At 44.2% G+C, this 14,948-nt stretch overlaps 1 protein-coding gene across 1 annotated transcript; it reads left to right on the forward strand.

Annotated features, from left to right (window-relative positions):
* The first annotated feature begins 6,971 nt into the window (after positions 1–6,971).
* Positions 6,972–14,699, forward strand: Snrpb (small nuclear ribonucleoprotein polypeptides B and B1). The gene is made up of 7 exons (XM_055613391.1): positions 6,972–7,100; positions 9,130–9,281; positions 10,921–11,032; positions 12,546–12,698; positions 13,144–13,282; positions 13,601–13,726; positions 14,401–14,699. Exons 1-7 carry the CDS (start codon positions 7,098–7,100, stop codon positions 14,409–14,411), a joined length of 696 nt encoding a protein of 231 aa, XP_055469366.1. The 5' UTR covers positions 6,972–7,097; the 3' UTR covers positions 14,412–14,699.
* The last annotated feature ends 249 nt before the right edge of the window (positions 14,700–14,948 follow it).

The following is a 14,948-nucleotide window of genomic DNA, read 5'->3' on the forward strand; positions in this document are numbered from 1 at the left end:
GACATCTCTCCAGCCCCAGGTTCGTGCTTTTTTGATTTGGTTCCTTCTACCTTCACTATTCTAGGAGACAGGGAGAGAAAAGAGAGCCAAGATTAGTGGCTATGCTATTTCTGCCCACACAGGAGATAGAGACAGTTCATAACTGGAATTCCCTTAAGGCAAATATGTTCTGTAGTATTGTTCTCTATGGAGGGGTCGCCTGAATCACACAGGGGTCTTATTCTTATTAGTTTCTACCAGTAGTGGACCATACACAAGATAATGAAGCTTTTTCTGTGTCTTCTTCAGCTGTAGTATAGATATCAGTCTGTTATGACTTCTAGGGTCCTTCAGGGATTGAGATGCTGTGGCCATAACTGAGATGTCTCCATTATGGTTTTGTAGTGTCTGTCCCCAAAGGTTCCTGTGTTGGAAGTTTGGTCCCTGACATAACAGTCCTGTGAGATGGTGACGTGGCTAAGAGGTAGGCTTTATGGGAAGTTGTAAAGTCATGGGTTTGTCTGAAGGCATATCAGCTGGTATAGGTGGAGCAGGTTACAAAGTAAGAGGCCACATGTTTGACCTCTTCTCCATATGCTGCTTATCTGCATCTGATGTTATGTTACTATGCCCCAAACGTGGCTGCCCAAACTTGGACTTCAGTTCTTAAAATTGTTTACCAAAATCAAGTGCCTACCCAACATAAAATGTGCTAAGGAAATCCCAAATCTGAAGTTCGGGGCTAGATGCTGTCATGGTACTCCTGATCACTGTCACTTTGCTCACAGCTCCGGTTCCTGCAGTGCGTCTGGGTCCCAGGCAAACTTGTCCTGTTTCTCTTTATCCCATTTGGCTTTAGGAGAGGAATGGCTTCTATAATTTCATCCCACAGAGCATCACTAGGCCAAGCTGTTTGTATTGTCACCGATAACCAATATTTTGGAGATAACCTGGTACAGTTGTAGCAGAAACCATGGCAGAAGTCCCAGCCAGGGAGAATTAGACAGCTTTAAGAATCTTAGTCACTTCTGTCACAGGACAGATCCGCCGCTGAAGTGTCTTTGGCATTCTGAATTCTACTTACACTCTGTTCCTCTAGCTCTCTCTTCCTTGGCATGCTGGGGCGGCAGGGTATTCATGTACCTGGAGTGGGTAAAGGAAGTTGCCCTCCTTTCTGGGGAACAGGCCAGCTTCAAAAGGCAGATGTATCTGAATGAAAAGACATAGAGTAGGCCCCAATACAGACATAGAAACTGGGGTTCTATCTTGGGGCATGTGGAGACCTCTGTCCAGGAATAGTCTTAGAAGTCTCCTTGAAGAAATAGGTTGTATCGGGACATGTTGGAATTCTGGGGAGCAAGAGGAGAGAGCTTGTAAAATTATAGCACAGAATTTGGAAAAGAGAGTCTTGATTATTCACAAGGATCTGGAGATGTCCGTGGGTGGCTTCCACCTGCGATGAGTCACCACGAGAGGAGACAGAGATTCAAAAGGCTCACAGAAATAGGTGCTTTGTGCTGCTGGTCATTGGAGAGTCTTACCTCTGGACAATGAATCCATGGTGAAAGGCCTTGTATTGTTTCCTTCCTAGTGAGGAACCTCTCTGCACACTGAGAGATTAAGGATGAGAAGCTCTTTAACGGCATCTGTCTTGCTTGGGCTATAATGCTCAAAAAGGAGGCAGCCGTAAACAGGAGGTTTACTGACTTACACACACCTCAGGCTTGTGCACGCCACTTATGCTGTCATCTTTCACTCTCTTGTTGAGGAACAGGCCTAGGCTACACTTTGAACAGTTTAAACAGAGACAGGAGACTGCAAGTCTGACCGCTTGGGCAGATGGAGATTTAGACTCCACAGATGTTGCCAGCGTCATTTCTCAAGTAGACCAGGGTTGTTCTTTTCAGAGACTTGCTCCCGTGGTTATCCGTCTTGCCCATCTGGCTGGATTATAGTTTTCTCAAGAGAACTGGGGCCTTTACGGCCAGGACGTAATGCTAACTGTGACCCTGCAGTGCCCCCTTGAGCTTCCTGTTAGAAGAATGTTCTTGGGGAATGAACGTAATGGCTAGTGAATCCTAGTAAATTTCACTTATCTCTAACAGGCCTCTGACATACCTCTGGGCTGTTTTGTAGGCAGCTTCCTTAGTCAAATTCCACTTTTGTGACTTAATGTCTCCTAAGAAAATCTATTGACACGTTCTATAACATTAATTCTGTATCTGAGTTTCTTCTACATCAGTAACTTGACAGTAGTTGGAAACAAACTACAGGGATTAAACAATTCACCACACCAGCCCTACCATCTTGACAATCATCCCTCTGTACGCACGGCAAATAGCAATGTATATGTGTGTGCATGTGCATATGTATTATTTGCCTTGACAAAATAGTATTTTGTTACCTCATGCATTTTACATCAGGGAATGAGTCTGCGGTCACTGGAACTATCTCCAGTTCTTTTAAACGTTCACTTTATTTGGTGTGTATGGGTGTTCTGCCTGCATGTGTGTCTGTGCACCACATGTACATTTGGTGAAGGCCAGAAGACAGTGTCAGATCCCTTGGCATTAGAGCTCTCTTCTTCACTACGTGGGTTCTGGAGATGGGGATTTAACTTGGGCTTAAATGCTTAGCACAAGTGCCTTTCCCTACTGAACCATTTCACTGCTCCCACCAGAACTTCTTGCTCCCATCTAACAGGCCCCCTCCCCAGCCTTCTCTCCCAACATAAACTTTTAAAATTAATTTCTTTATAAAAGAGATGGTGAATGGCTGTTAGCAAGCTGAGAGTTCTCGTGCTTCTTCACTATGATTCATTAGTGAATGCTCTGCTGTCCTTTTATATGTCCTGCAGACATGAAGTATACAAGATATTAACTCCATAGTCTCATTTTGTATATAGACCTGTGTCTTGCTTGTGAATTTTAATACAGAAATTGGTAGATGAGCTAAACACAAATTGCTCTTTAAAGAGAAGTTCCAGCAGGTTGAAACATGAGATTCTAAAGTCCTTAACAAACAAACATCCAAATTTTTAGAGTGTCATTTGCTAGTATTCTTACACGGATAAAGCATCCTTTCTTTGGGGCACAGCTAAGTGTTGCAACGTGCTTAAACTCTATAGTCTCTCTGTTGAGACATACTTTAGTTCTTTCCATAACTGTGGCTCCTCTGCTGTAGCCTTTAGCATATCAGGAGCCATTTTGCCTCCAAGTCCCCATTTTGATAATAAGGTGAAATTAAGTTCAAGTTCTCAGGTTTAGGTTCCCAAGACCAGGATACAATTCAATAGTTCAATATTTGCTGCTTAGAATAAAACAATAGATGATAAATGCATGTTCTGCTTGAGTTAAGACTGAAACATCCTGCTATTTTCTTTACTCCCAGAAAGCTGGAAAATTCCCAAGAGTTCCCCTATCCTAAATCTCAGCCAATCAGCTTAAAGTGCTTTGTCTAGCTACTAAGATACAACACAAAATACACTTGGAACAAAATAGATTGTTTAGCTAGTCAAATGATGTAATGCTGCTCCCCTCTCACTTCCTGCACCTGGTTACCTGGTTACGGGTTCTGTTTGTTTGTTTGTTTGTATAAAAAAAAAAAAAAGCTGCCTTAGAAACAGACCAGGGTGATAGTCTGGCTCCTGAGTCTGGTCCTGACTGGTCAGTTTTTTTTTCAGCATTCAATAAATTTCCATCAATCTGAGTCTGTTGTGGCCAGTATGTGGCTATTCTTGAACACATAACACTAAGGACTGGCAAGGTCTACAAGCCTGGGCTATAACATAGGAAGGTTACACTCTAGTACATGGCTCATCCAGATCACACAGGTCAATTCCCGAGTCACCTGCTTCCTAGCTATAACAGGGTTGGCTCATCAGGATCCTCACTGCTAGGAGTCAGGGTTCTTATCTTTCCCTTACTTTTCACTTCTAGACAGCTTTGTTTTTGGCTGTGAGGAGAAAGCTTAGTTGTGTGAATTTTTCAAAAGATATTTTATTATTATTAGTAGTAGTACACAGGCTTTTTCTGTGTAGCCCTGGCTGTCCTGGCACTCACTCTGAAGAGCAGGCTGCCCTCAAACTCAAGAGATCTGCCCGACTTTGCTTCCCAAGTGCTAGGATTAAAGGCATGTGCTACCTACCACCACCTGACTTAGTTGTGTGAATTTTGATACTACTTAAAGGAGGGGTTTTTTTGTGGTTTTAATAGCCTAGGGTAAAAGGAGAAGGGCTGAACCTTCAGTTGGGTAAACTGCTACTAGCAGAGGCTTACTTGATTTCTGAGGTGTATGTGTGGTAACCTGTGAAAAATCTTAGGATAAAAACATTTTGCAGCCAGGCATGGTGGCACACATCCGTAATCCTAGCACTCAGGGAGGCAGAGGCAGGCAGATTGCTTTGTAGACCAGGCTAGCCTCAAACTACAAAGCGATTCCAGGACAGCCAAGACTATACAGAGAAGTCCTATCTAGAGAAAAAAAAAAGATTTTGCAACATTAGAGATGTGCTGGAATAAACTGGTAGGACTACGAAAACACTGAGATTGGGTTTTACTGGCAGAGAAATTAGAGAGAATAGAAAATGTGGAAAAGATGCTGCAGAGCACCAGAGAGGCACATTGCAAAGGAAAGGTGAGGTTTAGTGAGCTGCAGTGGACCAGGATGGGTTTGGGAAGTCAGAAGTATTGTGGCTGTCTGGCAAACTTTTACAGCACTACGGGTTATTTGTAGCTGTATGTAAGCACTGGCCTGAGGGCCTCTCCTTAATTACCCAGCCAAAGGTGTATGCCACCGTTCCTCATATCCTTAGCTGCTTTATTATGTTCCCATTGCTGTAACACTGCATTATGTACTTCTTCCTTTGGCTTATTTTCTCAGTAGAACACAGGCTTCTTGAGACGAGAAACTCTTTTTATCCCCGTAACAGTTCATGGTATTATTAGCTACTAAATAAATTTTTGTTTTGCTTTTTTTGAGTCAGGGTTTTGTGAAGCCCAGGCTGGTCCAGACTTTGCTAAGTAGCTGAAGCTGTCTTTGAACTCCTATGCCTCCTGTTTCCATCTCTCAAGTGTTGGGGAATATATGTGTATGCATGTATCACACGCCTGGCTCTAAATAAGTATTTTCAAATGCTTCAGTGAATTATGCATCTAGGGACTGGGTAAGCTGGGGACCAATAAGCAGCTGAGTCAGAAGCACCTATCTGTATTTTCATTCTGATTCTGCCACCTTGGGCCTGCTCATTTAGCCTGCTGTCTCTGTCTACAGGTTGATAGAAATGGGACAATGGATATATCTCGTAGAAATGGTGGTAAAGGGGCAGAGTTCTGAGGTGGTACCATGCCCTTGCTGGGTTTGAGAAACAACAAAGAGACCAGTGCAACTGGAGACTGACAATGAGCAGGATGCTAAAGGAGATGAGGTCGGGGACAGCTGCATTTTTCCCATGAGTCCTGGGCAAGTCGGTGGGAGGTAGAGAGCAGAGTATGCAGTCATCTGAGAGAATCCTAGTATACTTTAGAAGAATTCCCCTGGCTGCAGGGAAAGCAAGATTAAGGCAAAAAGATCAATTAAGAACCCATTTAATAATCCAAGCCAGAGACGCCGGTGGCTAGAACTAGCAGTGACAGCAGTGGAATGAATAACAATAGTCATATTCAAGATAATCTTAATGTGGGCCTGTACACTTTGCTGGCAGGTAGATTATGAGATAGAAGAAAGGAATGAACTATGCTTTATGTTCTCATTACTTTGTTCTGTTTTTCTTTTATTGTTGTTGTTTTGAGACAAGAGCCTGTGTAGCCCAGACTTGCTTTCCAACTCCTTGGCTACCCACCTAACTGCCTGACTGCCTGGATTATAGGCATAGGTTACTAAACCCAGTTTATGTGGTGCTGGGGATTGAACCTGGAGTTTAGTGTGTGTTACACAGGCACTCGGATGTGGCACAAATGTGCTCCATTCCTAGTTTTCTTAACAAAACTTCTGAAACAAGTAAGTGGCTTTGAGTAGTAAGGCCAAGAATTCAGTTTTCAACATGTTAAATTTAGTATATTTACTGGACAGCTATTATATAAAAGAGCTTTATATAAAAGAGCAGAAGCTAGCAAACAAAACCAAAAAACCAAGATTGGAGGAATAAATTAGAAAGTCCAGGGAATATAGGCAATAATTGAAAGTCATGGAGCTGAAGGAGACTAATTCATTAAACATTTATTGAGCCCTTAATGCTAAGCTGTGATCTAAGCAATAATCAGTATACAAAAAAAAAAAAAAAAAAAAAAAAAAAAAAAAAAAAAAAAAAAAAAAATCCATGCTCTAGTGAAGCTTACATTCTAATGGGGTAATAAAGTAACTTAAAATATGTACAGTATTCCCTTTTTCAGGCTTTAGTTACTTTTGGTCTATCAGTCTGAAAATACTGAATGAAAATCCTAAAAATAAGGACTTAATGTTCTAAGTTGTGCACCATTCTGAGTGGCATGAAGAAATACTGTGTCTTTGCTTTTGCCAGATCATCCGCATGATCTCCCGATGAGACAAAAAGAAACACAAAGGCGCAGAGGCAAGAGCGTGGCTTCCTGCAGTGAGTTCACAAGAGTGCTGGGTGAGAACTGGGGTTCCGGGGCAGCGGCGTGTAAGGAAGGTGTAAGTCCAATGGGGATCCAAGGCCTTCAAGGCCGTTCAGTTCGATATTTGCCACCAAGTATAATGGTGTACGCCAGCATCCGGCACTAAAGACGTCATGGGTAGGAGGGTCGAGAGCTCCAGACCAGCCTGGGCGACACAGTGAGACCCTGTCTAAAGCAAAACAAAACGCGGCGGGTAAGCCCAAAAAATCAAAAGGGAGAAGGGGGGAAAAAGCCAAAACGCCACCAAAGATCAAAACAAAACCATAACCCCAAACCAGCCGCTGACCCGTTCCGCGCCTAACCCGCTTCCAGAGACCGGAACTCCGGGGCCGAGGCCGGACCGGAAGTAGCTTCAGCGGCGGCGGCATTTTGCAGGCTGCATTTCCGTTGGCGGCGGCGGCGGCGGGAATCGAGCCGCTGGCTGGAGGCTAGGCCTCTGTGGAAGCGAATCCGGCGGGAATCTGAGCCATCGGAGCCGCCACCATGGTGAGAGGGCGCGGGCTGGCCGCAGGGCGCTCGGGGGTGCGGAGGGGGGCGATGGCCGACGGCTTCCGTGGCTTGCAGACGCCCGGGGCGGAGAAGGTCCGGCCGAAGCCGCTTAATCCGGGCTGCAGAGGCCTGGCTCTGCGGTGCGGCAGGGCCTGGGTGCAGGATGAAGGCCGACCGGGGTGCGGAGGCCGGCGAGCGTCCCCCGGAGCCACGGTGGTTAGGTTCCGCGGCCTCGGTAGCAGTAAGCTCGGGGTCAATGCGTGCTCGGGCTTCCGGAGCCGACGCGAGCGCCGGGCCGACTCGGGGGAGTAGCGGAGATCACGGCCGGGAACTCGAGTCCTGTGGCGAGGGGCGCGCTGGGGTGGAGGAGCGTGTTTACAAGCGGGGAGCCACCCTGTTACTCAGTTTTACATGTTGGGGTACGTCAGGCGCTGGGAATGCACCCAGAAATAAGTTCTGTCTTCACTTAGTTCAGTTTCTGGCCCAGGCAGTTCTACTCTAGCTCGCCGTGGTAGTCCAGCTTTAGGCAGAAGTAACGGGGGTGGGGGTCAGAAACGCTTACGCCACCGCAGACTCGGAGTGATTGTTTAGGAGTGCCGCCCCTCCCCCCATAGGAGAGCGGGTTGGCAATCCGGAGGACTGCAAGAGCAAAGAAGTAGACGGCAAGAAATTGTCAGGGACCTGGCTGCTAAAGTCTTAATCTTGCTGTATGCTATGGATAGTAAAATATCGCTGAAAGATTAATGAATTTAGGTTTACAAAGTTCAGCCAGGGAAAGTGGCCGTTGCTTGAAGTCTCAGTTTGTAATTTGTATTTCTGTATTTAGTAGGCAAGAGGATATTTTAAAAAAATGTATTTATTGTTTTATTAATTACAGTTTATTCACTTTGTATCTGAGCTGTAGCCCCCTCCCTAAACCCCTCCCAATCCTACCCTCCCTCCCTCATCTCCGATGCTCCTCCCCAAGTCCACTAGTAGGGGAGGTCCTCCTCCCCTTCAAGAGAATATTTTTGAGAGTTGACTGAGATTAAGTCCTTACTTAACCTTCAGCCTTGGGTAACCTGTTTTATAGTAAAAAGAAATGACAGTGGGTCCAACTTTGAGGATCAAATGAAATACACAATCCTTTTCAAGGGCCTGGATATAAAGGGTAGTACCAGCTGTTACCAGGTAAATGGATCAATGTGTACTGATCCCTGGGAACAGAGTTCTTTAAAATGATTGTTTAAGCAGAAAACACATAATCCTGGCTCTTCGGGTTAGGACTGAATAATGCTCACAGGGGTGAACAGCAGTTACAGTTCTTGTAGAGAGAAGGTACTTGGGTAGTTAAGAGGCGACATAATACCAGTTATGTCTCTAAGAGAGACGGGTACCTCTGTTCACCTAGGGATGTATATAGGCTCCCTCTTTATTTTTGCAAAGCTACATTGGGAACCAGGGCAGAAAATGTTGCCTTAATTAAAAATTAAGGATAACAAGTTATGTAAGTTAAGTTTCCAAACTAATTAGCACTCTAGCCCAGAAAAGTTAGCCTGCTACAAAAAGCCCTGGAGATGTAATAACCGATTCTTGATTTAAGGACTCCATTAACTTTCTGGTAATAAGCTTTTCCTTAAGTGGATTTTTAGTGCCAGTCAAATTCCAATTCTTAGTTGTTTAGACGGATTTAGATGTTTATAGCACTGAGTCTACACAGTGGCTTAATGTCTAGCATGGATGGATTTGATTAGTTTGTGGACACTTCAGCCTCCTGAGACAAACACAACGTAGACAAAAGTCAGTTACACTCTGAGGAAGATTGTAAAAATTATTTTAAGGGAAGGGAGAATAGGTTACAGGGCAAAAGTCAAGGCTGAAAGCTGGGTGGTGAAGATCCTCAGATAAAGGCATTGTGTGGAAGGTAGTGAAAATTGTTGAGAAGGTTAGATACACAAAATTAGTCTGGTGGAAGATTTGGGGGAGGGCCAGAAGTGCGTGAGCCGCAAAGATCTGAGCTCTGCTGTTCGCTGCTCCCTTCTTGCAGACTGTGGGCAAGAGCAGCAAGATGCTGCAGCACATTGACTACAGGATGAGATGCATCCTGCAAGATGGCCGCATCTTCATCGGGACCTTCAAAGCTTTTGACAAGCATATGAATTTGATCCTCTGTGACTGTGATGAATTCAGGAAGATCAAGTAAGGAGAAAGCTGTTGGGAGGGAGAAGGGACTGGGAGTGGAGTGGATGGTATGGGTGGGCCAAGTGTGGGGTGGTGATGCAGTTAGGTATTCTTGCTTGCTCGCCTGATTTTTGAAGGGAGTAACTTAAGGGAACATTGGCTGCTAAGACATCTTCCTTAGTCCAGCAAACCTTGCTCTCTAAGTCTAGCAGAGTGGAAGTTGGTGAGGAGGGCTGCGAGGCTTTGAATTTCTCTGAGTTTGCATGCCCCTGGGTACTGGGGTAAAGGGCTCTCATGTTCTCCCCACAGGTGTGTGAGGGGGGAGAGCTTGATTTTCTGGCCTCATTACCTATTTGTAAAGCTGTAGCCTAAAGGGCTCTCCTAATGCAGCCTGGTCTGAAACTGCTTTAAGAAGCCTCTGACCCTCTTCAGGGTAAGTGCTCTGCTCCCCATGTGGGCTTGGGGCCAGTCATTTTTGTTGGCATTTTCTAAAAATTTGGAGCTATTTTCTGGTCTGCTGCAGTTCTGTAAAGTTATTAGCTAACTTCTCTCAGGCTCATTAAACAATGGTCTATTTCAGTCCTGTTTTATATATTCAGGACATCTTGAGACTCAGCAAGATGGTGTGACTTTGTGGTCATATGCACACTCTTGCTGTATGCAGCATTCGCATTATGTACTGACGAAATTCCCTGAAATTCTTTTTTGAGGTTGTCTTCTTTTGTGGCCCAAAAGAAAGTATAGAATAAAAATGCAGAAATGCCTGACTGCCTGGTATATATTAGGGCCAGCAGATGTGTGTGGAACTTACATTCAAAAAATGGAACTGATTTTCTGATCCAAAAGTTGGAGAATTATTTTTTAAATAAAATTAATGAGAATAACAAATAACTATTTTTTTTCCATTATGAAAAACCAATACAGGCTTATATAACAAGTAAGACAGTATGAGCTAAAAAGGAAAAAAATCTAAGTTTTTGTTAAAAATCAGGATATTTTGTCTTTAGTTTAAGGACTAAACTAAAGTTTTTGGTTTTGGCTCCCTACTCCCCATCTTGCAGTTAGTTTTCCTAGTTTGCATTTTCATTTCATTCATCTTTTCTGCTTGGTGTTTGGGATGGGTTCTCCTTTGAAATTTCTTGTGACTCTTGTAAAAATTCAACTTCTGTGTACGTGAAATTCCTTTTACCTTTTCCTCTAGTTCTGTTTCTTATGTAAGGTGGAGGGCGGACTTGTAGGCCTTGAGGGTGAATGGTGCGCTGCATGGGTATGGAGTGGGCTGAGGGATTGTTCAGATGCTTCCTGTCTGTGAGAGCTTAAGCTGAAGCGGAGGAGCAAGGTAGTAGCTAAGAAAACTGGGAAACACATTTGCAGTTGGCTGTGGAGCATCTTTGCCAGGTCTGGGTGTTCTTGCTCCTTGTCCTATTTCCTAGTCTGTGTGTCTTGGTTTTGTAGAAAACAGCCAGCCACCTCCATGAGTCACTTAGCCTGAGATACTGTCCAGAGGACATATTTTAGAAAGTTTATAAACTATTTGTCAGGTGATTAACCAACATACAGCCAACCTTGGTGGTTCCTAGATAGGCAAATGGAAATGTTCCCTCCTTTCTAATAGTTTTTTTTTTTTTTTCTTGTTCTTCTAAAAATTCAATTTTAGGCCAAAGAACTCCAAACAAGCAGAAAGGGAAGAGAAGCGAGTTCTTGGTCTGGTGTTGCTTCGAGGGGAGAACCTGGTCTCCATGACAGTAGAAGGACCTCCTCCTAAAGATGTAAGTCCCTCCAGAATACCTGTAGAACGGAGACCCTCATGGGAGCCAGGCTCTGTTAGGTACTCTGGCTATACTCCCCTTTATAGATGATAAATGAAATTATAAAATAGCTGCCCTGTCAGTGAGTAGAGTGGAGAGAAAGCTAGAGTTTGTGACTCCAAGGAACCCTAATTAGCAGGGGAGCTGCCTGAGGCCGTTCAGCAATTCTATATATATGTAACAACAATGAAAATAGAGGGAGAAAAAGGGAAACTAAGAATCCCACAAAGAATAAGTTAAAATAACTAAAAGCTTCTCCTGGGTGTGATGGTACAAGCCTTTGCTCCCAGCAGAGGCAAGTGGATTCATGAGTTCAGGACTAGCCAGGGCTACATAGTAAGAGCCTGTCTCAAACAACAACAACCAAAAGTTCCACATAATAGAATTTATGGGACTTGATTGGTAGTTACAGAAGAATAATATTTATTACCTGTGCACCTGGGACATTGTTATAAGAGGTTTTTAGTTCGCTTTTGAGAATTTGCCCTCACCTTATGGATGAAATAAACTTGAGTTTAGTAGTATGTCTAAGATGTCACAGCTAAAGCCAGGCACAGTGGCGCATGCCTGTGATCCCAGCACCCTGGAGACAGAGGAGGCCTAGTCTATAAAGCAAAGTCCAGGACAGCCAGTTTTGAACCTGTTTTGAAAACCCAAACCAAGTAAAAAGAAAACAAAGTCACAGCTAGTAAATGGCAGACCTGACATTTGATCCCAGATGATCTTGGTTCTACAAACACCAACTGTGTTTATAAATAGAGCTGTCTAAAAAGAACCTAATCAGATTTTCTCTTTTATTTTAAGACATTGCTAACCAGGAGGCTATTCTTAGTCTGTATTTATTTGTGTATGTATCTGTTTTCATTTTGTAGTGTTTGGGTTGAACTCAGAGCATCTTGTATGCTGGGCAAGCACTCTACCACTCAGTTGACTCTTTAGTTCCCTTGTTTAATTTTACACATACTTCTTTGTATGTACCACATGAAAAAGTGTGTTCTGCTTCTCCGTCACCCTCTTGCTTTAAATCCTGTAATGGTGACAGCCTCTCAAATGAGTACAGGGTAGTTTATCTCATTCATGTTGTTATTTTTGAACTCATTACAGCCTTTCCCATTTGTAAATGTGTACAAGAGGTATTATTTGGCCATTGTCCCTTAGCAATAGAGAATCAATGGATCCTATGTGTCTGTTGCCAGGTCAAGTGCTCTGTCTACTAATCAATCCTAGCTGAATGAAGAGTCTTAGCTTTGACTCTGGGTTTTATTTTCGTAAGAAGGAATGTAGGTATTGCGTGATGTACTTCTCTAGACTTAGATTTAGTTTCTTTAAGGGGTGCTAGGTAGGTTCTTGGTCTTGCAAAGAGGAGGAATGGTGTTAGTATACAGAGTTAACGCTGTTTAAGTGCTTTAAAGGTATACTTAGAATTCTATAGGTCACTGAGCATTTCAGCATCTTTCTTTCTTTTTTTTTCCAGACTGGTATTGCCCGAGTGCCACTTGCTGGAGCTGCTGGGGGTCCAGGTATTGGCAGGGCTGCTGGCAGAGGAATCCCAGCTGGTGTTCCCATGCCCCAGGCTCCTGCAGGACTTGCTGGGCCAGTCCGAGGTGTTGGAGGACCATCCCAGCAGGTGAGGTATTGGAGGAGGGCTACCGGTTTCTGGTAGCCGAAAGGATAGGGGAGAATCACAGCTTGAGAAAGAGTCCAGAATGGTCAGTCTCATGATGAGTCATGATTGTCAGGCTATCAGTGTTTATGTGAATAGATGTACAAAAGGTACTCTAGTCAACTGAATTTAGCAAAATATTCCTGTGACAGTAAATGTACTTTCTCTTTTCTTGTCACCAGTTTTAATTGAAAGTGCAAGTGCTTTTCCTAAGTTGGATTGGGAACCCTTAATAATGTCAGGCCAAGAGACTGGAATCTGGCATTCAGGCTTCCTGATACTTGACTTTTATATGGAAAGTCTGCAGTATGAATTGTAGCTTTAGGAGACTTGATGCTCAGTGTAGTTGTGGAGAAGGGTAGGAAGATGTGCTGACCAGTGTTTTCATTCCTCCTCTTCGTTTTCTTAGGTGATGACCCCGCAAGGAAGAGGCACTGTTGCAGCTGCTGCAGCTGCAGCCACAGCCAGTATTGCAGGAGCTCCAACTCAGTACCCACCTGGCCGTGGGGGTCCTCCTCCTCCTATGGGCCGTGGGGCACCTCCTCCAGGTAAATACTCTCAAAGGACACCAGTGCTAATTCGTCACAAAATGCCATAGCTGGATTCATGATGAAATAGATCCTTGACTGAAACTGTGATGAGTTTGTGTAATTAAGCAGGATTACTCTGAGATCCAGCCTGGCTGACTGAACTGGGAACTAGCTGGACAAGAGCCAGTAGGAGCCCCATTCTTTGGCTCAAGGGTCACTTTGCTTGTAGAGGCTGAGAGGATGAACTAGGCCACCTGACTTGGTAGACATCTTTGTATGTTTCCTTATATCTTTTAAAAAGTTACTTGACTATATTTTTGGACTTTTCTCCTTCAGGAATGATGGGCCCACCTCCTGGCATGAGGCCTCCCATGGGTCCCCCAATGGGGATCCCTCCTGGCCGAGGAACTCCAATGGGCATGCCCCCTCCTGGGATGCGACCTCCTCCTCCAGGGATGCGAGGTAAGTGCCTACAATAGTGGCTTCGGCTTCCTTTCTGAGAGTTTATTGGAGTGGGAACTGGAGGTTGGCTTTAGACATCTGTTTTGCCCTCAAATTTGGGGAAGTGAGCTTTTGGAGAATAGCTGTGTCCAGAAAGTAGAGAGAAGGGAATAAGCATTTAACATTTAACAGGTTGGTCTTGCCTCCCTGGTGGGACAGTGTCCATCCCAGACACCCTGGATGTAAGCTGAGAGTCCCTGAGATCACAGTAGAGACTGCAGTGCCCTTGAGTAATTAAGAGGGCATGCCCTTTGCCTGGGCGTGGTGGCTCATGCCTTTAATTCCAGCACTCCACAGGCAGGTGGAGTTAGGATTTCGAGGCCAGCCTGGTCCACATAGAGAGTTCTAGGACAGCCACATCTACACAATCTGACTTAAAAAAAGGCCCAGAGAGCATCTTGATGACGTTCTGTGTTCTTTCCATGAAGTCATTATAGTAGGTCTTAAGATAAATAATGGTCAAATTTCATGACCATTTGATGTCTCTTTGATTTTTGCATGTGTGGTTTTTCCAGGCATAGCCCAGTCAACCCCAGGAATGTCTTGAGTTAGCATTGTATGTCCCTGGAGTCACTTGATAGCTACCTGCATTGTTACAAATCAGGTACTGACTGAACTTCTTTCTCTCGCTTCAGGTCTGCTTTGATCCTCGGACAGCATTATGTCAGTAGCTCCACAGAGGCGTTGGCCCTATTCCCCAGGGCCAAGTTACCACAGACCTGTTTGTTTGTTATGCTGTTGATGGAGTCTCACTGGATTGTCTGGTTTTCCTTTCAGGGCCCCCTTCCTGGGAAATGTGCCCTCTGAGGCCCTAGACTCATCTTGGTCCTCCTCAGCTCCTTGCCTGTTTCCCAAAAGGCTGTACATAGTACTTTTTTCCTGTGTCCTATGAAGCTGGTTTATAATAAACTTTAAAGAAACTGTTATACACACACTTGATACATCCATTTATTTGTCTTTAGAAACGCCTTGGATATGTTGGGTACCTATGTTAAGGGTAACCTTGAAGAAATTCACCCTACCCTTAGCTGCTTCCGACTAATATTTTACTGTTGTTTGGACTAAGAAAGTTGCAAAACTGAACTACAATGAGGCTTTTTGCCCATAAAATGTAAAGATCAGTTTGAGGAAAAAAATCTGTTCAGTGTTATGTCCCTTGAATAGGCAGATCTTTATGAAGCAA

The sequence above is a fragment of the Psammomys obesus genome, unplaced genomic scaffold, assembly GCF_907164565.1.
Source record: "Psammomys obesus unplaced genomic scaffold, mPsaObe1.curated_primary_1811, whole genome shotgun sequence".
Taxonomy (NCBI): Eukaryota; Metazoa; Chordata; class Mammalia; order Rodentia; family Muridae; genus Psammomys; species Psammomys obesus.

What these genes read in the sequence shown, in the direction of transcription:
- Snrpb (XM_055613391.1), top strand. An exon ending in GATGAATTCAGGAAGATCAA is followed by an intron (nt 9,282 to 10,920) that starts GTAAGGAGAAAG and finishes ATTCAATTTTAG; the next exon opens with GCCAAAGAACTCCAAACAAG. An exon ending in AAGGACCTCCTCCTAAAGAT is followed by an intron (nt 11,033 to 12,545) that starts GTAAGTCCCTCC and finishes TTTTTTTTCCAG; the next exon opens with ACTGGTATTGCCCGAGTGCC.